Source organism: Rhinolophus sinicus, chromosome 6 (assembly GCF_057876585.1).
Source record: "Rhinolophus sinicus isolate RSI-liver-muscle chromosome 6, RSI-T2T, whole genome shotgun sequence".
Taxonomy (NCBI): domain Eukaryota; kingdom Metazoa; phylum Chordata; class Mammalia; order Chiroptera; family Rhinolophidae; genus Rhinolophus; species Rhinolophus sinicus.
This window is the reverse complement of record NC_142506.1, coordinates 14,972,824-14,994,098: the sequence shown is the minus strand read 5'-3', so window position 1 is coordinate 14,994,098 and position 21,275 is coordinate 14,972,824. Positions and strand designations below refer to the sequence as shown.

Here is a 21,275-nt window from a genome sequence, read left to right as displayed (position 1 = left end):
ATCAAAATTCATAGTAAGCATATGCTTCAGACATATGGAACAGACCTGAAGTAAATCCTGGGAAAGTCATGAGTTTATGTTATATTCATAGCAGCAAAAACATCATGTTATATCTCTAGACACTTGAGAAGTTTCTTGGTAGGCTATCACTATCTATAAAAAATGGAGTCAAATTAAAACCAAAAAACTGCTCAAAATCTCTCAGGAGAAAAACCATTGGATGTATGAGGTGTGATCAAAATACATGGTGAATGTTTCAATAAAAAAAATTTATTACAATAAAAGACACATTGCCATTAATCACTCTCAAAATACTCCCCCTCGCTTTGCACACACTTATCCCATTATTCTGGCCACTTTCTGAAGCAGTTCTGGAAGTCCTCTTTCGTGTCATTAGTTGTACTATTGTGGTTGCCTCGATGTCTTGAATTGATTCAAAACGTTTACCTTTCATGGTCATTTTGAATTTGGGGAAGAGGCAGAAGTCACACAGTGCCAGATGCAGTGAAGAAGGTGGATGAAAGAGGACACACCGTAATGTTTTTATTTGAGAGAAACTGCTGTACCAGAAGTGATGTGTGACATGGAGCCTTTCTGTTGTGATCACAAAATACGGTGAATGCTGTTGCCGGGTGCCATCCAATGGAAAGGCAGAGATCTTCAATATGGGAAGTGGCACGTCCAACCTTAGTAACAGTGTGTGACAAGTCTCAACTTGTTCGGTGCAGTCGGGTGTGAACTGCAGTTGAGAGAAGGTGTGTTTTAAAGTGTGCTGTAAATCATCCTCCATCATGACAATGCTCCATGTCACACATCACTTCTGGTATATGGCAATTACTGTCAAATAAAAACATTATGGTGTGTCCTCATCCTCCTTACAAGTATGAACTGGATCTCGCACTGTGCGACTTCTGGCTCTTCCTCAAAGTTAAAATGATTCAGGACATCGAGAAAGACACGATAGTGCAACAAAAGACACTCACGAAAGAGGACTTCCAGAACTGCTTAAGAAGTGGCCTGAATGATGGAACAAGTGTGTTTCAAGTGAGGAGGAGTATTTTGAGGGGGATTAATGGCAATGTGTCTTTTACTGTAATAATTTTTCATTTTTATTTAAACATTCATCACATTGTTTGATCAACAGTACTCTTGAAATTTCAATGATATTAACAGTTCTACACAATATTTCAAAAGCAATCATTTAGATTCTATAGTATATAATTTAGAAATCTAAAAACTTTAAATATTACATGATACTATAATCTAAAATGGTCTTCAAAGCACAATTCCAAGATCTCAGAAATATGCATCTTAATGTTAGTTCTGTTGATGGAAATTAAAACATAAATGAAGAATACATGGTAAACTCTATTTATACTGTATTTATACTTTCTGTTCCTACTTGCTATCAGTAGGATCTTATTATAAACTTTCAGAGATGAGGCAGCTTTCCTGCCTATCGCCTTTTGTCTGAATATATACTTCAGAATGGGGGATTATGAGATTTTTGTCCATGTCAATCTTACCCTTAGTATGTACCAATCACAAGGACAAATTATTTAAAATACAATTTAGATCACAAATGAAGAACTATGAAGTATTAACAGCAAACCTTTGTATAAAGAATGCTTATATAATAAACATCATTTAAGACACTGAAATATAAAGTAACTTAACCAAGAACTCACTGCTACAACCAACCCGGAAAACTACTGTTGGCAGAAGATAATGTCTCTGTTAGAGAGCTGAAATCTCTTACGTGGATTCCTCGTGCCATGATGCATTTCAGTGAGGTTAGAAGGCAGAGTTTACTTGTTTGTCTTTTTAGAAGAAAACAACTATGTGCCAACTGATGTGTAAAGTTGAGCAAAACAATTCATGTCTAGGTCTGTTCCTCATTGGAATGGCTATAATCTAAGTTACTTTCCAGATTTCTAATTTTATTTTATGAAACCGTAACATTGAAAAATAAAAATCTGAGTGTCTACTATGTGCAAAGAAAGAAAGACAAAAATGGTCAAAAATTTAATCCTATTCAAATATACAATAAACATCCTACTTTGCAAAAGAAACAGCAGAAATGAAGACTGGAAGGGAACACAAAAATGAAAATAATTACTGTGTCATGACTAGGGTTTTCTTTTATTTTCTAAAATTTTTGAAGTGTTACATTACATTTTTTAATCCCAAGTCTATTTAATAAACCTTAAGATTTTATACGTGATAGAAAGGAACAACTGATATACACTAAAACTTTGCTCTTAATTACTTTTAAAGTAAATTAAATCAATCAGTACAAAGATTTCATCATTTTGGATAAGGTATAATCCATGTGCATTACAAACTATTACGTAAGCTTTTCTTTAAATTCCAACAGAAATCATATGTAAAATTAGAGAATAAACTTTACTAACAATGTATTTTTAAAGGCAAATCAAATTTAAAAAGCAAATTAAAAAGGGCACCAATAAATGCATTACATATTCCTATGTTTCCAAATATAACAGAGACTTGTTCCATGCATAATATTCTGAAATTATTCAATTTACATTAGACCTTACCAAAAAAAAAATATATACATAGCATGAAAACTAACCTTACATAGGGCACAGGGTCATTCTGAATCATATTAAGCAGCCACTGCAGTTCTTCATAACTCCTGTCCACTGAAAATAAAAATGAGGAAATGTGTTTGTTGCAATTATAACAAATTAAACAAGTGATAAGCAAAGAGTTTACACTTAATATATAGAACTCTGCCTTCGCTGGATTTCCAATCAGAGTTGAAGGCTGCAGGCAACTCTCTTCTTTTTTTCTCAAAATACTTGTCTAATTTCTTTCTTTTTTTTAATTTATTTTTATTTTTCAAGTACAGTTGACATTCAATATTATTTTATATGAGTTTCAGATGAACAGCACAGTGGTTATACATTTATATGATTTACAAAGTGAGCCCCCCAATTAGTCTAGTATCCACCTGACACTATACATAGTTATTACAATATTATTGACTATATGCCCTACGCTGTACTTTGGGATGTAGACTTCTTTATAATTTTTTATATAATAGGCCACTTTGTAAATTTGTAAGTATTATGCTATATGCAGCCAAAACATAAAACAGGACTAAAGTGTGCATTTTTCACTACAGTCAAATCAATGGCAATTACAACATAAGCAAATTATAATTTATTAAGAGCCCTAAATAAGAGATGACTAACTCTAAATGGACAAAAGGTGTTTAAATAAAATTGTGTAATTTGGTGCTTAAATCAAATTATAGAGAGGTATGATACAATGGTGTCTCAACTACATTATACTACATTATAAAGTTTTGCCAATAAACGTGGTTTTTTCATTTAAGACTAAAGAGAAGCCTTAACTTTTCAACATAACATAAAAGGCAATCATAAAAATAGTGCTATAAATATAACTGACCTACAAAATGACTCATTAGCTATTTCCATTCACCTTTTTAACAAGTTATATTTTCCATTTTCAAATGATCTAAAATTCATGGATCACATTTAAACTTACCTTTCAATTAAATTACACCTACTAATTTGTGTTCTTTAGGAAAGAACTAAGAATATTGGCATTCTATTCCATTTCAGGTACCGCGTTTCCCCGAAAATAAGAACTAGCTGGACCATCAGCTCTAATGCATCTTTTGGAGCAAAAATTAATATAAGACCTGGCCTTATTTTAATATAACATAAGACCGGGTCTTACACAATATAATATAATATAATATAATATAATATAATGTAATGTAATGTAATGTAATGTAATGTAATGTAATGTAATATAAGACTGGGTATAATATGATATGATATAATATAATATAATATAATATAATATAATATAATATAATATAATAAATATAACAGGTCATATTAATTTTTGCTCCAAAAGACACATTGGAGCTGATAGTCCGGCTAGGTCTTATTTTCAGGGAAACATGGTAGTACTAATTCATGAAATCTTCCTCTTTATGTGACAGTGAACATCATTCACACTCCTTGGGAGAGGAGGTTGGGAATATTGGCATATTTAGTGGATCTCAGGACTTGTAGATTTCATGAATTGGTAAAATGTTAAAACAAAGCTGGAGACTTTACAGAGGTTACATTTTTTTCTTGCCAAGAAATTCATTAAAAGAAAAAAAAAATCAGTATTGTCACCATCATTTCTTAAAAGAAAGACTATTTTAACCCTCAATAAAGAGGAAGAACAAATGAGTCCTTTCAGAACTTAGACCAACATATAAAATATACACAAGATATTGCCCTTACCCTTTTACAATTTCTAACTATAAACAAGTATTTCTATAGAAACTTACAAAAAAAAATAAAGATTTGAGTTGTATTTTCCCCTACTTAATATGTAAAAATTAGTAAATATCTCCTAAAGAACTTCCCTCACCCCGTCCTCTCTTTCCAGTCAGATGAGAAGTTCAGCATACATTAACTTCTTCACTCATCTCCTATTTTAGTGCTAAAATCTGGAATTTTAGATGTAGATTATTTTTTTACATTTCCATAGTATTTTTAAAGAATTATTTTTGAACTTTGCATTAAATTTTAGAACCATATTAACAAATATTTAAGCTTAACTCTTTGTTTTACAGGCATAGTTGCTCATCACTATGTCTTTCATTTCAGTTTCAACAATCTTGAGCTATTACTTTGATTCGTTTCCAGATCAACTGAAAATTACCTTTGAGAATTTTATGTTTTTAAATGTCACACAGGAGGTGTACTTCTAAGCCATCAAGGCTACCTGAGCAACAACTTGGCAAAGGAGAGACTCTTAGATCATAATTTTCCCTAAACATTATGTTAGCCGTTTGTTCACTGTCTTTTGAACTCTTCATATTCTGAGGAGGTTACAGGCCACATTATTCTTTGACGTTACACAATAATTGGACTTTGATAGTCCTAGGAACTTACACATTTTTTCCTTAACTTTAAAATTTTAAATTTTATCAGACTCTAGCTTAGGTCAGTTTCATTTATATTCTATCAAAGTATTCTATTGACTTCTTAAAATATTGCTTTTCTGCCACTTGTCCAGTCTTCATGACTTAACTTTTTTTTACATTTTCGTCTCTTTATCTTTCTCCTCTGTATTTTTGAAAATGTTATAAATATGTAGTTTTCTTGTCTTCATTGTTTAGTTTTGTTTTTATCAACTTCATGAATCCTTGCCTAATTCCCCTACTGAAGCTCCTGTTTATCTCTCTTGCTCTACTTTCACAAATTTGTGAAAGGTGCACGACATTTTCTTGAATTCTTCTTATATAGTTAGAAATTTCACAAAAATAACATGTAATTAAAGCTGTAAGAATGATATACTGACTTCTTGGAAAGACCAAAAGTATCTATAATTTTATTCTTTTCCCTCATTTATTAATTCTTATACAAATTCTACATTTACCAAACATCAGTGAGTCAAGAATTTAAAATTAAAATACCTGCATGGCACACAGCAAACATTTCTTTCTAAAATGATATGCACATACATTTCTAATGCATTACCTTTAGTATAATCAACAACTGCTTCCAAAGCTGCTATCCTAATGTCCACAAAGTGGCCATATTCTGCATAAGATTTAAAAAGGGCTGGATCGCTTGGCACATGTCCATTCTTCTGAAGCACGCGTATGGCTCTCAAACAACTAGGAAAATAGTATTGACACTTAAATACTTTTGTTAAAGTGTTTTCAATCAAACTCGTTTGCCAGACATTAGAAATTAATCTGTAACAGTAAACTGAAAAATTGGTAGGATATGAATCCTTTTCAATTTTAACGTTAAATTTTTGCTACAAATGATCATAAAAATTAAAAATATCTAAATCCTATTAAAAGACAACAAATTCTAAAACTTGTTTAGAAATCCAATTTCTAAGTTTTTATTATACTTAATATTTTCTCCAAAAGTTGTAGTAATATACAGCTTAGTAAATAATAAATGTGGCAAGTTAAACTGTTCATGTTTGAATCAGTGAATGAAATTTATTTTAGCAAACTCCTAAAGAAATGAATTTTTTGAAAGGCATATACAAAGATGTTGAAAGAAGTGAAAAGTCATCTTAAAAGAGCCTAACAGTAGAAGGATGTATATACAATACTCATTAGGATAAAAGATTACGCATATATCAAAAATCATGCTTATGAAGAATTTATGATGATGAGAAAGTATTTATGATATAAGCAGGATACAAAATCTCTACATACAATATATGTTCAGTAATTTAAAATTTATATTGTTACAAGAGGAAAAAATTTAGAGGGTCACTCTCCAAAATAGTATAGTAATAATTTATTTATGGATGACAGAATCATAGGATTTTAATTTTCTCCTTAACTTTACCATATTTTCTAGTTTTCTATAATGAAAATAAATTTCTCTTATAATTATAAAAACAAATAACTTTAAAGAAAATGTAAAGAATCATCATACCTGACAGTAATGGTATGTCTATAACTCGGAAGAAGTTTTTCCATATTCAAAAACCTGGTGATTTCTTCTAGAATGAGTCGCACATCCGGATTTAAATTATCCAAAGTTCGAACTTCATTATTCACACTGACTGCAGGCGTAACAGAGTTAGCAAGGGCATCAATCATTTCTGCACGATAATAGTTATCTGAAAACTAAGCCAAAAAATAATTATAAGAAGATAACAAAATTCACGCTTCTGTTCAAAAATTAATAAAATATTTATAACTTAAAAGCATAATTTATCTGAAAACATAAGCAAGTTCTCTGTTAAGTACTCAAACTCTGTCCTTTGCATAGAGTTACACATGGGGAAAAAAGTGAAAGAGATTCACTAATTAGTAATATATTAGTTTACTCAACAAATATTTACTACATGAAAACCACTCTTATAGTAACCTCTCCAGATTCCTCTAAAAAGAAGACCACAGTCCACAAATCCTGCTTGTAATAGAGCTTCATATACGCTATCTAGTGCTCTACTCTCATATATAAACACATAACCAAATACTATCAGATAATAACCAAATATTATCAGATAATTGAGGACAGCACCAACATAAAAAAGACACACCAGAACAAAGGGAAAAAAGCAACTTGAAGGAAATAGAGTATGCAAGGAAAAAAAAATGGCGGGGGGGGGAGGGGGGAATCCAAAAACTATCATTAATATTGCCTAAGAAATAAGCAATGATATACCTTCCAATAGTAAAACATATTTTTAAAAGAAGAACGATACGGAGAATCAGGATCAAAATTAAATTAAAATATAAAATTGAAAAATACTCCAGTAATTTTGAGCAAAAAAAACAGGAAGGAAAGTACAAAGGAAATGGGAGGGCTGACGTATAAGAAACAACATATGAATAATAGGAGTTCTAGCAAAGGCAGAAAAATGGAAAAAGGAAATCATCAAAAAGGAAATTAATTCCTAAATCCATATCCCAGAGAAGCAATTTATTGAAAGGCAATCGGGGTGTAGCTAGATTTAAACTCAGCAAATCAGATGCTCTAGGCTGGGAATTTGAACATGGCCCAAGCGAATTAATTCTACCAGCAACACAAACTGCCAGGGACGAAGGAGGAATACCTGTCCACTTTTGACATCCATGGTGGAGGCAGAACCTCACACTGACACACATGACAACAGAGTCCTTAAATATTCCTATGTTCAGATGCTGGGCGGGAAAAGGAAAGTAAGGCACACAACAACAAACAAACAAAACAAGAAAAACTACTCCACAAGTGTATATACTATGGACAAAGTTTTGTTTTCAAACCATTGTTTAAGTTCCCTTCAAGTATTTGTATAGTTTTATTGTTACTTCCGATAACTACTTTGAAAAGTCCATTTATTTGATCACTGTTTCTGACCTAAGTATTTGGATCACAGAATGAACTCAGAAATCAAAAATGAGAATGGGTTTTGGGTGAAGTAGGAAAACCAAAAGATTTAACATTTACCTTCAGACCACATCCAGTTCTCACATATACTATAATCCTAACTGAACAAGCTAGTTTATCTGATCATCTCGGTTATAAGAGATAAAATGAAATAGAAATAATTTGTGGAACACACTGGGGTAGGGAGGCATCTAGGACAACAAAAACTTCTAAATAAACATACTTGTGACTTTTTTTTTTTTTACTGTTGTAATGTTTTATTAAACTTTTCATGAATTTGACCTATCCTACCAGTTATATGCCTCTTTCTATGTGCTGTTCCTTCTGCCTCGAATAACCTTCCCATACTGACCCTATTCACAGACTTGGAAAATCCTATTTCTCTTTATGACTCAGTTTGAGCATCACCTCTTACATACAAAACTTCCCTGCGCCTTTCTCTCTATACCCCTGGAAGAAGGCAATACTTTTGAATTCTCCTAGAAAATTATGTATATACACCTCTACTATTGCAGTTATGAATGGCTGTTAACTGTTTACTTGTCTGATTTCTCTATTAGGTTGAATCTTGAGAGCTTAGAATCAGATTGTGATATACAGCAGTTGTTTAATAGATGCTTAATAAATAAATGAAATTCCAGATGGCGTCTACCATCTCTTTCTATTTAACATGGTACACTGCCTAGCATAGCGTATATTCTCAAAAACATTTGCTCATTGTAAGACTAACAAGGTGAAATAATTTTGAAGCATGGCATCTAATAGCTATTTGCTAAATAAATGAATAAACACACATAATGGTTAAAAAAAAAAAAAAAAAAGTCAAATTCATCAAAGGAAAAGTTATCCCAAGAGGGAACTATTTTCTGGGACTCACTTGGTAAAAGAAAAAAGGAGTCAAAATAAAATTGGGCTGTCAGACTTTACCAAAACAAATTCTAGCTGGCTTCCCCAAATTTGATGCACTACTATCTCCCCATTACAACAGCTATGAGGAACATGTAAAAACCAGCTAATCTTGGTTTTCATCCACTGGTTAAAAATAAATCCTGTTTGTATGTTTCTGTCTCCAGAAATATGAAGTACAATGGTCTCAACAATAAATTCACAGTCTAAATATTTCTTTAAAAACAAAATATCACTGGGTAGTTATATAATTAAGGTATCTTACCTTATTTTTTCTGTTGTCATTGTACTTGATTAAGTCTAAAATAAATGTTAAGACTTCTTTGGGACAAAGGTTGTGAACATCTCTCAATAAAGCCATCGCAACTGGCATAGTCTACAAAAAAGAATAAAAAAGAAAATGAAGCATATAACTCATTACTACAACTCATTGCAGTGCATGTAGAAAAAGGGTTCTTCTGGGGCTGGCATGGGTATCTGGATGGAGCCCAACCACCCTCACTCCCACCCCCTCCCACTGGGAACATGTCTCTAACATCCTAACAAAAGAGAAGAGCTGAGCAGGAAACCAAGGGGAGAACTGCACAACTGGATGCACTCTGTAGCCCATGTGCCTTTGTCTTCATTTGTTAGAGGAAAGTATATGTGATGTAAATCACATAAATTCAGTTCTGTGTTTTACAGTGCAAAAGATATGGATTTTAACATTAGAAAACCATGATCCAATTCCTACTCCACTACCTACTAAAATGGATTATTTATGCTAGTTGCTTAGGAACCAGGAGCCCCACAACCATTGTCAGGATTAAATAATGTAGTGGGGTGGAGGAACGGAGCAGACATAGAGTTCATGATCAGTCTGAGAAGACACTGATTCTTCAGGACCACCCCATCTCAGCTTAAGGGAAAATGGTAAGTTATCTGAAATCCAGCCTAACTTTCTCCTTCCCAAATTTTCACAGGCAACTTTTCTAAGGAGGTAGAAACCTGACTCACACAATGGTGACCTCTACCAGTAAAACGAAGCAACTCAAGGCAGAACTACAGATATGAATAGACACCACGGGCCCCAGTGCACAGTGAGATTTGGACTATCCCCTCTTCTGATGCAAAGTAACTATACCCTCTAACTGAGGAGCAAAGAGAAGGATGGCTCCTTCGATGGCTTGAAGGACCAGAAGCAACAGGAGAGTCAGTGTTACGACACTATAACAACTGTCAGTGTTAATGCTCGAAGAACAACTGAGAAAAAGCCTTTTTCATAGAAGTATCTGTCCTACGCCTGTTCTGTCCTTTTAGGACTCAAGTTTAATTTAGGTACTAATCTCTGTTTTCTGCCACTAGAAATATTATGGGAAAGGTGAACTGGTCTAAAAGCACAGATTTTCCAACTTTTTTGATGGGTACCCACAGTAAGAAACACACTGACATCCCAACCTAGCATTGGGCGCGTACACACACACACTTAGATGCCACATTTATAAACTCAAAAAAGAAAACCCAAAATACCTTATACGTGCCCTCATTATAAGTGCTGCATTATGGTACTGCCTATTATTTTTTATTTAAAAAACAAACAAAAACTCTCAAATTGATTTCATGACTCCTTCACCAACGGATCACAACTCTCAATGTAAATCACTGATCTGTTGGTATATGGAAGCACCAGGACACAATGAAGGAGACATACTGGGCAGACACAGACATTAACCTGCTTCCATACCATAAATGAGTGAAATGGCCACAGAGCTGAGCCAACATGTCTAAGGACCATCATATGTTCAGTCCTGAAAACTCAAATAACTGGATGCCACCGATCTTTGATCACACCAATACTGGCTTTCCCCCAACTTGGATCTTCCTGAATCTGTTCTGCTGATGAGATTCACTACAAGTCAATTACGACTGCCCTCCCAGCAGGCGTCAGTGTTGCCGGGAAATCCTTTTCCTTTCCCTCTCTCCTATACAAACCTCAACTTGCATAAAATCTCCTTCAACATCTATCATTTCACTTACTTCTAATCTTGCCTCCAAAAAAGGCAGGTTTTTTATCTTTTCTAAAATTAACCTCTCACTACTAATACCTTCAGCTTTCGCTCCATCTTCCCTTTTTTACATTTACTCGCTCCCATTGCATATTTCACCTCTCCCTCTCCAATGGTTCCTCTCTGTGCCAAACATGCCCCAAGGTTTTTCTCTCTACACAAAACAAAAACAAACCCAGAACGTCCTTTCCTCGGCTGTGCTTTATCCTCAACATGTCTCATTTCTCATACTTTTCAACAGCAAAATCATGAAAGAATAGGCTTCATTAGTGTTTTTCTACTTTAACTTCACTCCTCCTTCTAGTTCATCTAGTAACTCTAATCTCTGCCTTCATTATTATTAAATTACTCAAAACATTTTAAAAATGATTTCTTAATTGCCCAAATGCTGACCACCCTGCCATGCTCATATCCCTTCTTAAAACAGTGACTCCATCACACCACTTTCTAAATTACCATTTATAAAAAACTTACTATGCGATAAATATAGTCTAAAACACTTCACATGCTTGATCTTATTTAATTCTGAAAAACAGAAACTTTACGATTGAGTAAACCGAAGCACAGAGGGTAAAGAAACTGGTCCTCATGCAAACGCTAGTGAGTAGCACAAGTGGACCTGACACTAGAGTTGTGTGCTGTGCTCTGTGACTCATACGCTGTCCACTCTAGGAGGCCTGCCATCAGGACTTACGCGTACTGCCATCCCCCAGGTAAGCAGCCAAATATTCAAAATAGCCACTTCTACTTACTTCAGTATTAATGTGGATAGTGAGTGACTTGCCTATAGCTCTTAAATCAATGAACCACCACTTAAATAAAATGTTGGACAAAATTTTAGCAGCAAAAGAAGAACAAAGGCAAAACCTCTCAGAAGATAGTAAACACATCTATTATTTGAACAGTCTCCAAGTTAAACTGAAATATACAGAGAGCGGCATAAAACAATCATAAGAAATTTAGAAAGTAAACTGTACCTTCTGTAGAAAATAACTTTGAAAGCTCATAAAGTTGTTTGTTTTCACAATGTTTGGACAAGTTTTACAACAAAACATTCTAGTAAAGAGTGACTTCATGGCTGGTGGTCCTGTCCACGTGCTCACCATTGAATTTGCAATCTGCAAATAATTAGAAAACAAGTAATTTCCATCACCACTGCAAATACAGTTTTAAATAAAACAACTTTCTAAAAGTTTTCAATACAACTGGATTAGTTTTCAACTTCAATTCTCAGAAATTTAATATATTTCAGTTTTTCATTATCATTTCCAAGAAAACAGACAAACTCACCCTCCAATTCTTATGTAACCTTATAATTATTTTCTGCAAATTAATTTCTAAATCGGAGCACTTTTTATGTTTTAAGAAAACATGTTTGCAAAAAGCTTCTATTCTAAGTAAGTTTGTATTTGTCCATTTAGACAGATGTAATTCTAACATTTTAAATTTATCAGCTAGAAACATCACCATGGATTTTAAATACGGTTTTAAACTCTACCCTAACTGAAAAACAAACCAAGTATAGTGCTACCATTTAAGTTTGTAAGAATGCTTACACAAAAACCGTATCTTGCTATTGATACTTTTAGTGTATAAAAACATGTCTCAAAAGAAGAAAATTATAATTAACTTTATGTAACAGTCAATAATTTTATGGATCTGCTAAGAATTTAGCATGCAAGAATCACAAAGATCTTTCTAGAAGCAATGAAATTATATCCTTAGCATATGATTATCAAAGAAAAATCATCTTTTCCCTCATATACCTGATAGAATGTAGAAATCCAACTTCTCACTAGTTACCATAAAGATAAAACAAATCTAAAACATTACAATCTGTTAAAATGTTGGACAAATGAATTTAGCAGTGAGGAAGGCAAGAGAGTCACTAAATGGGAATGAACCTATTATCAAAATGCTTTTTAAATACCTGGAACCCAGTATTTCTGGCCAAATTTTTGCGTTTTTCTGGTTTCCATTTGTTCTACCTTCAGTTATTTTGCATCTAAAGAAAAATATTTAGTTTTCTTAATAAATTAACTTTTCTAGCATGTTAAATTCTATATAGAACCTATCACTTAAAGTTACATACCACTAATACTGATTATTAAGCCCAAAAGATGAAATAATCACCATAGTAGGTCAATTAAGATGAACTGATTTCATGTACTATCATGTAAAACGTCACTCAAACCAATGAATTTCTTACCAAACACATTCTTTGCTTTAACAATGTGGTTGGCAAGTCAATAAAATGGTGAAAAAATTTTTGGTTTTAAAATCTGACTCTCAGTTTGACAATTATAAAATTTTAGTGCCTTATCTATTTTCAGGTCAAAATATGTTTCTTTCAAATCAGTCTTGTTAAAAATATTTGGCAAAAGCTTTCAAGGGACTGGCTACTGAATGAAATTAAAGACTATAGCTTTTATTTCATTTTCAGAGTTTGCTGGTTTCTTCTTTTTTAAACATGCAATACTCATCTTGTTTTCTTGCTACTGCATGTAATAATCTCACCTTTGCAAGGCAGAAGCAAGCTGACATTCTTACTCGGTAGAAACACTGTTCTTGTTCTAATATGTCAGTGAGCGCCAGCCGCGATGCTGGAGTGGGGAACTTCTCCAAGGCCAAGATGGACTCCTGCTGTGCAACAACATCCCTCTCATAGCGGAGCTGGTACTGCCACATAAAATCAGCTTGCTCAAATTCTACCTTCCTCAGTACTGACATATCGGGATCTATTCTTATCCACAGCAAAGGGGAATCAGCACTGATGGAAAATACAATTTTCGTTATTTTTTTCAATTTTATATACTTATAAAATAAAATCAAAGCATTTATTACCTAGATTCTCTTCTACAAATAGTATTCAAGACTGCCTGGAGTTTTACTGTATTCATTTTTTTTAAATCACATGACAACTTTCTCATTATGTTTAATATATTTCAACTTTATCACAATGTCTAATCTAAAATATACAGGCACAATATGGATGAATAAAGAGTTTCAGCTATTTTTAAAAATGAAAATCAATAAAATTTGGAATAGTGACATTTAAATTGTGTTTTGCAAACACAGAGAGCCTCAAAGAGCTGAGAATTCATCAGGAATGCAAATTATGAGCACTGCTAGTGAAGTGCTGGATCAGAAACTGAATGTTAAGAACCCCAAGTGATTGACATGTATGTTATAGCTTGAGAAGCACTGCTCTAGAAGCCAGCAGGGGAACAAGAAAGCTGCCTGAGCAGAAACTGTGTTCACCCCACAATTATCCTGTACTTCCTCTTAATTTTACCAGGGCCAGGCTAGATTTACTTCTTCCTCTTTCATTATTTTTTTAATTAAATTTATTGAGGTAACATTGGTTAATAACATTATGTTTCAGGTGTACAACTGCATAATACAACATCTGTATACTCTATTGTATGTTCACCACCCTTCTGTCACCTTATATTTCACCCCCTTTACCCTCTTCATTCTCCCCTAACATCCCCTTCCCCGCTTCCTGTCTGATAACCACCATTCTGTTGTCTGTATCTATGAGTTTGTTTGTTTGGTTTGTTGTTTTTTTCTTTTATAACCCACATATGAGTGAAATCATTTGATTCTGGTCCTTTTCTGTCTGACTTTTTTCTTTTAGCATGATACTCTCAAGATCCACCTGTGCTGTTGCAAATGGCAATACTTCACCTTTTTTATGACTAAGCAGTATTCCATGGTACAATTTTGTGTCAGATTTGCTTTTAATATAAGGTTTCCACTGCCTTTCAAAAGTTTTAAAAGCACTAATTCAGGACATTTACATACTTTTAGATGTACATAACAAGACAAATGAGAATGCAGAAAACATTATGTCCTTAAAGTTAAGTAACTTACTCCATTGCAGAAAGATCCATGTCAACCTCTTCTCCATTCATCAGTGGAATTTTTTTCTTCTTATTCCTACATTTTAGAAAAAGTTTAAGTTTTAAATCGTAACATTTCCAGTTCTGAAAGGAGATAAAGAGCAGCTGAAGTTCAAATTAAGGATTTCACGCAACACTGAAAGATACCTTAAGGAAGAAGGAACAGCAAATGTAACAGAATTTAAACACGACACAATCTGTTTATTTTGAAGTTGAAGGGAAGGAAATAAACAATATTGAAATGTATTTCTGACCAAAGTTTAACAAAAAGTGAAAACAGGCAATTAAATGTCAACTTAAAACATCTATTTTTTTCCCTCAAGAACTGGTAGCTGCGGTTTTATATAGAAAAGAGATTTATCAATAAAGAAATCTTCTATAAAAAAATTTAAAAATAACCAGTCCTGAAATAAAACATAAATAATTCTGAACAGAGGCTATATGTGCAAGGGGCTGTCCTATATGAAATGATTAATTATAAAACATCTTAATAGTACAAAATAATATGTACAATTAATATGCACAAGATTTAAGGTAAGCAAAACAAAAGCAACTGCTTCTATGCAAATTACTCTTGAATCATAAAATCTACTGGATAACACACTAAAAACTTGGGTGAGGATGACTAAACATAGGAACAGAGAAGAATCTTCCGGTGGTCTTCACACCAAAGAATTGCCAAATGACATAAGTTTCCAAATTCAATTTGCCTTGAATTTTGCCTGGCTCCAAATACTCAAACTCCATTCCACTGCCCCTACCCCTACAAAATAAGGATTCTCAAACCTAAATTGTAAAATTAATTATTTAATTCTAAGGAAAAAAATACTGTCAACAACAGAAAGCAAATGAAGAACGTTTGGTAATACTAACTTAAAGTAAAATGGAGAAAAAAACCTGAGGAAATGCTATGAAGAGGGTAGCAATCAGATGTTCCTGATCTCACAGGTGGACAGGATAACAAGAAATGGGGATTTCACTCTAAAGTAAGAAAGAATTTTCACAGAGAAAGAACGATTGATTAATTACAGGGAGATTTCAGAATCAAGTTATGAAGGCCATCAAAATCAACTGACATTCCCATCTGTCTGACATGACCTAAATGTAGTCATGCATATAAGACTTCTGTTCCTAAAATTCTGACGTTAACTAACATTCCTCCAGTAAAGCACAAAGATGTTCTCACCTTTCACTACTGACAATATATGCTAATGGTTGATTTAAAAAAAAAAAAAAAAAAAAAAAGAGTGGTAAAGAAAAAATACATTAAATAAAAGATGAACTGCTGGACATCTTTTAAGTAAACTGACGATGTTCCTTTCAAAGACATCAAGAATGTTCTGTAAGGCCACTGGTGATACAGAGAAAAAGGAGAAAGACACGTAGTACAGAAGATGCAAGGGCTTTTCATGACACATGTATTCTGCTCCCTCCTTTAAATTCAATGACCATTTCCCCAATATTTCCTGTAGATATGAATCCAACGAGACTAATAAGAATGAACCTAAGCAATCTGCCTTGAATTTTTCCTGGCTCCAAAAATTCAAACTCCATTCCACCTCCCTTACCCCTAAAAAATAAGGACTCTCAAACCTAAATTGTAAAATTAATTATTTAGTTCTAAGGATAAAAATACCGTCAAGAACAGAAAGCAAATGAAGAATGGTTGGTAACACTAATTTAAAGTAAAATGGAAAAAAAAGATACTAGATAACATGTTCTCCACCTAAAAAATTAGGTTACATTAGGATTTTTATTTTGGCATTTTAATCTGTGAGACTTACAATTTAACTATAAACTTCAATTTATAATTATGATCCAATGCCTACCTTCTGCTTTTGGAATGGCAGGGTATATCATGTTTAAGGCTGTTTTCTTCAATTTGTAATGTATGATTGAAGGATCCATCTAACTCCTGCACTGTCACTTTAAGTGGTCCCTTTAAAAAGAAACAAAATGTTGAAAGATAGTGCTAGAAAGATAGCAATATATTTTCTTACGTGTATAGGTATATATATCAAGATATAAAATAATACTATACATGATGTGTATCTATAGACACATAAAGGCAGTTGGTACCAAAGCAGGGGAAAATTGGAAAAATGTGTGTCCTCTGAAATCTCCATTTCCACCTGTAACCCCTCTTCTCTTCACTGATACTTGTTTTCTTCATTTGATTCTTTGCAAACAAAATTTCACTATGAAACTTCTAACCAGCTCCCTAACCATAAATGCTTCTTATACTGAAATTGGAGAGAAAGCAATGCAAAAGGCCATTTTGGAAAAGAAAACTTACCACATATTTCTGGGTTCCAGGAGATGTATAATCTTGTTTTATTTCCAATTCCAAAACATTTCGTTTTCTATTAAATGCAAAACTTCCGTAAAATTTTACCACTCCACTCTGGTCTCTGAAGACGTGTAAAGGAATTTTTGCATACTGATATAAATATGTACTAAACAAATATTCAATATGTTAGTAATAATTTTCAAAAAATGCCTTCCCACCAGTTCAAAGCTTGAGAGTGTATTTCACTGTAAACCAGGTGGCAAAGTATTCAAAATTCTTGCGAAAAATGTTTCCCCAGAGTTAAGCAAAATTTCTGAAACATTAATAAATTTGTGTTTTGAAAGAAGTAAAACCACTCTACTGGGTTATTAATGTAATAGTGCTTCGAAATGAGAAAATGTAAGAATTGAAAAGCTCCAAGATACCACTCAAGTTGTGCCGACCTCTAACCACATCTAAAAGTCACCAGACCATTCTATTTTACAAATAACCCTACAGGTCTGTCTGGTGCATGACTTACTTCCCCTACCATCAAGCCTATTGCTATACTCACACACTAAAAAGCACTTTAAAATATGCCAGATTTTACAAATGCAGATGTGTATATGTGTATCTCAATAATTAGTAGGCACCCTTAGAAGAAATGATTTATAGCTCCTGGTTATTTCTACTATTATTGAGAAATTTAAATAATTCCTATCTCCTTTCATATCCCAAATCTTCTCCCCCTTCCCCTTCCACACATAACCTTATTTCCTTCCCCCCTGTCGTGAACTGCTATTTAAAAGGATACACCCACTGCTTTATTAAAGGCTGAATGTCTTTGCCAGAGACATTCGAGATGGATTTCAAAAACCCCGATGTAGAAACCAACATCTGACTCCACATATGTGACTGGAACTTCTGAGATGAAGCAGTACTAGCCAAGCTTAGCAGTTTATTGAAAACCTGTAAGGTAAGTGTCATTTAGTAAGTTTGTATAACATAATATATACCTTGCTTTCAATTCTACACTACACTCACTTTGCATTATGACATTATTATTGTCAATTACAGAAGATGGTAATTTCACATTTGACTACATAGATTGTTCTAATTAAAAACTATTACCAGCAGAAGCATGCAAAGATTTAAACAGCCAGACCATTCTTCTAAACATAACTGAATTTTAATGATGTCCTGGACAATGAATATTGTGTTTTCAATAATTATAATAATAATAATATATAATACCTATAATTTATTGCGCTATGAGCTTTAGATAGAAACTAAACATTATTTAAGAAGTTGAGAATGGTCATTAATTGATCATCTCTCGTTCAATATTTCTTTTGTTTACTCTGAAGGCAAGGTGAAGAATAGAAGGATTAAAGAAACTTAATTTTAGGTCAAATGTAAAATGCTTTTAAAAAAAGATTACTAAGAAGTTATTTTTCACTCACCTCTAAGAATGTTATCAATGAAAAAAAAAACAGTTGAACATTTATAATATATCTGGTTTCTACTACCTCAACTATTACATCTCAACTACTTACACCAAAACTTGCTTAAAATACATAATAGAATTCAGCAGTAGCAAAGATAAACATCTTTTATTATTAGTTTGCTTTTTTCTATTGAAAACATTTCTAAATGGCACTTAGTCCTTAATATTCTAAATAATGCCAAGCACAAAGTCATATACATAAATAAGTTTTACTTTCATCCTCACATTCTAATTTTATCTTCATAACGATCCTGCACTAAGTGGGTCAAGTACTGATATCCATTCTACCTCTGAGGAAACACAAAAAGCACAGGCACCTTAGCAGGCAAACAGCTAATGAGAAGTACTAGAACTCCAGCTATAAACCCAGATGCCCCATTCCTATTCTACAGAATACTATTCAGATTACACACACATGCACAACAGATCTTTACAATTGTTAAGTTCTCAACTTAGACTTACTTGTAGCATAAATTCCATACTGATCCTATTTTCAATCAATCTCATCACAAGGTGAGCTTTACACTGAAACATAGTGTAGTATTCCCAGGAGAGTGTATGTGGATGCTTTATTGAAAAGTGTAAATGGGATGCCGGACTAAAAAAATAAACAGATTTATGTATTATAACAAATTTTAATATTAAATAAATAATAAATTTCATGGCTACATCAGGACATTAAACCAAAATCCTCATGGGAATACCATGCAATTTCCTGAGTATGAGAGCAACTAAAGACTAGGAAACATCCCAAAATAAACTTAACTGGAAGAGAATAATGAAGTTTTATGACAGGACATTAAAACTTGAATAAATGGAAACACATGCCAAGCTCCTAGCTAGGAAGACACAACAGTAGTGTAAATATTTCCAGGCGGTCTAAATTCATCAATACAATCAACGCAAGTCTAATCAGTATTTCAAGGTTAAAGCATACACACAAATAATTTCAAGATGAATTACGTACCTAAAACAAGAATAGTTATAAAAGTACTAGAAGAAAATAAATTTTTAAAATTGCTGTCCATAATTTTGGGGTGGGAAAAATCTTCCAAAGGAAATATATTTATAAAACCCGGAGACATTAACACTAGACTATGTAAAAAATTAGAAATGCTGACATGATAAAAGAGATCATCAGCAAATTAAAAGAGAGGTAGTTTTTTAGAAAATATATATGATGTATATGAACATTTAAGATGTTTACAATTTTTCACTATCTCAAATAATGCTGTCGTGCATATCTTTTTACACATGTTGCAAGTATTTCTGTATAGCAAACACCTAGAAGTAGAATTTCTATATTACATACCTAGAAGTAGAACTATTGAATCTAAAAATTACTTTTAAAAATTGATTGGTACCAATAAATTACCTTTTAAAATCACTGTACCAAATTATACTCTCAATGTATAAAAGCATTCATTACACTTCCTTAAAAATGTGGCATGTTGAAATTTAAGTATTTGCCAATTTTACATTTGAAAAATTACTTTTATATTTCACTTATGACTTCTAAGCTTATAAGCAGCTTTATAAGCAGCAATATGGAAAAGGTTAAATAAATTCCAAAGTACAATGGATTATATAGCTCTGAAACGGAAAAAAGTAAATTTATGTATAGTCACATGGAATGCTTGCCAAAATATATCAATATGGTTAACAAACAAATATACAGTAAAATGAGTATGACTAAATTACATTTTGTAAATGCCATCTATACATAAATATAGACACAAAAAAAAAAGTCCCATATATTGGAAGACAATATACCACATGTATAATCACGGTAATCTCCAAGGAGAGGAACTGGTGGAAGTGAGGGGTGGCAAAAGAGGGCTAAAAAGGCTCTTTTACTTTTTATTCCACATGCTTCTAAATTGTCGTTTTGAATTTCTTCAAAGAACATGTACCCATGTGCTGCTTGTATACATAAATTTAAAAAAATTAAACAAACCACAGAACTAAATAAATGTGCAGAACCAAGGTAAAAGCATTTAGTGTAAATAATATTTACACACAATGGGAATGCCCTAATGATATGCTAGGAAACTGCCATACTGCCGACAGCCAGGAGAAAAACGTGGAAGATACTAACACTTACTGAGTGTGTGTGTACTGTGTGTGAAGCTGTATCTCGAATAATCCTCACAACCAACCTGGTTTTAAGATGGATCATCACTGTCACTTTACACAGTAAAACACACCCCCATACACACACACTCTGAAAGTTTACGCAATCTTCTTGGATCACAAAAATTAACTACGATAAAAATCTAAGTTTGCCTAATTCCAAATTCCTATGCTTTCCCACTGACTTCATCTTTCCCCAGTGACCACGCTACAACAAAGAAAAGGCTACTGGTTATACAACTTCAAGTTCCTTAACCTTTGTTGTGCTTTTAGACACTTGGGTAGTCTGGCTAATCCTATAAAGTGTTTTAAAATGTACAAAATAAAATTTACAAGACAACCAAAAAAAAACCAAAACAATTATAATGAAATGCAGCTATCAAAATATTAAAAAATTAAGATATATCAATACATGTGCTAATCTAATAATGTATTAAATAAGGCCTACTACAGTAATTCTGAGGCAGTGATGAGTGCAAAGAATATTTCAAAACATCTGCTAACAATTATAATGTGACAGGAAAATAGCCACGATTCTGTTGTTGACAAAGTCACAGCACTGTCTGTTGCCTATGTTCATAAGTAAAGAAAATGCAAAAT

The 21,275-nt window shown here is 32.9% G+C and overlaps 1 protein-coding gene across 5 annotated transcripts in view; it reads right to left on the bottom strand.

Moving 5' to 3' along the window:
- The window catches only part of TAF2 (TATA-box binding protein associated factor 2), a 67,344-nt gene that overhangs the window by 18,493 nt on the left and 27,576 nt on the right, over positions 1–21,275 (bottom strand). For all 5 annotated transcript variants that reach the window (XM_019715846.3, XM_019715914.3, XM_019716003.3 and 2 more), the window contains 11 exons: positions 19,005–19,140; positions 17,850–18,004; positions 17,063–17,177; positions 16,596–16,705; positions 14,738–14,803; positions 13,379–13,631; positions 11,839–11,979; positions 9,082–9,192; positions 6,468–6,661; positions 5,541–5,680; positions 2,597–2,666 (listed from right to left, as the gene is read on the bottom strand). In XM_019715846.3, the coding sequence (XP_019571405.3) occupies positions 2,597–2,666; positions 5,541–5,680; positions 6,468–6,661; positions 9,082–9,192; positions 11,839–11,979; positions 13,379–13,631; positions 14,738–14,803; positions 16,596–16,705; positions 17,063–17,177; positions 17,850–18,004; positions 19,005–19,140 (1,491 nt within the window). The remainder of the gene's footprint in view (positions 1–2,596; positions 2,667–5,540; positions 5,681–6,467; positions 6,662–9,081; positions 9,193–11,838; positions 11,980–13,378; positions 13,632–14,737; positions 14,804–16,595; positions 16,706–17,062; positions 17,178–17,849; positions 18,005–19,004; positions 19,141–21,275) is intronic.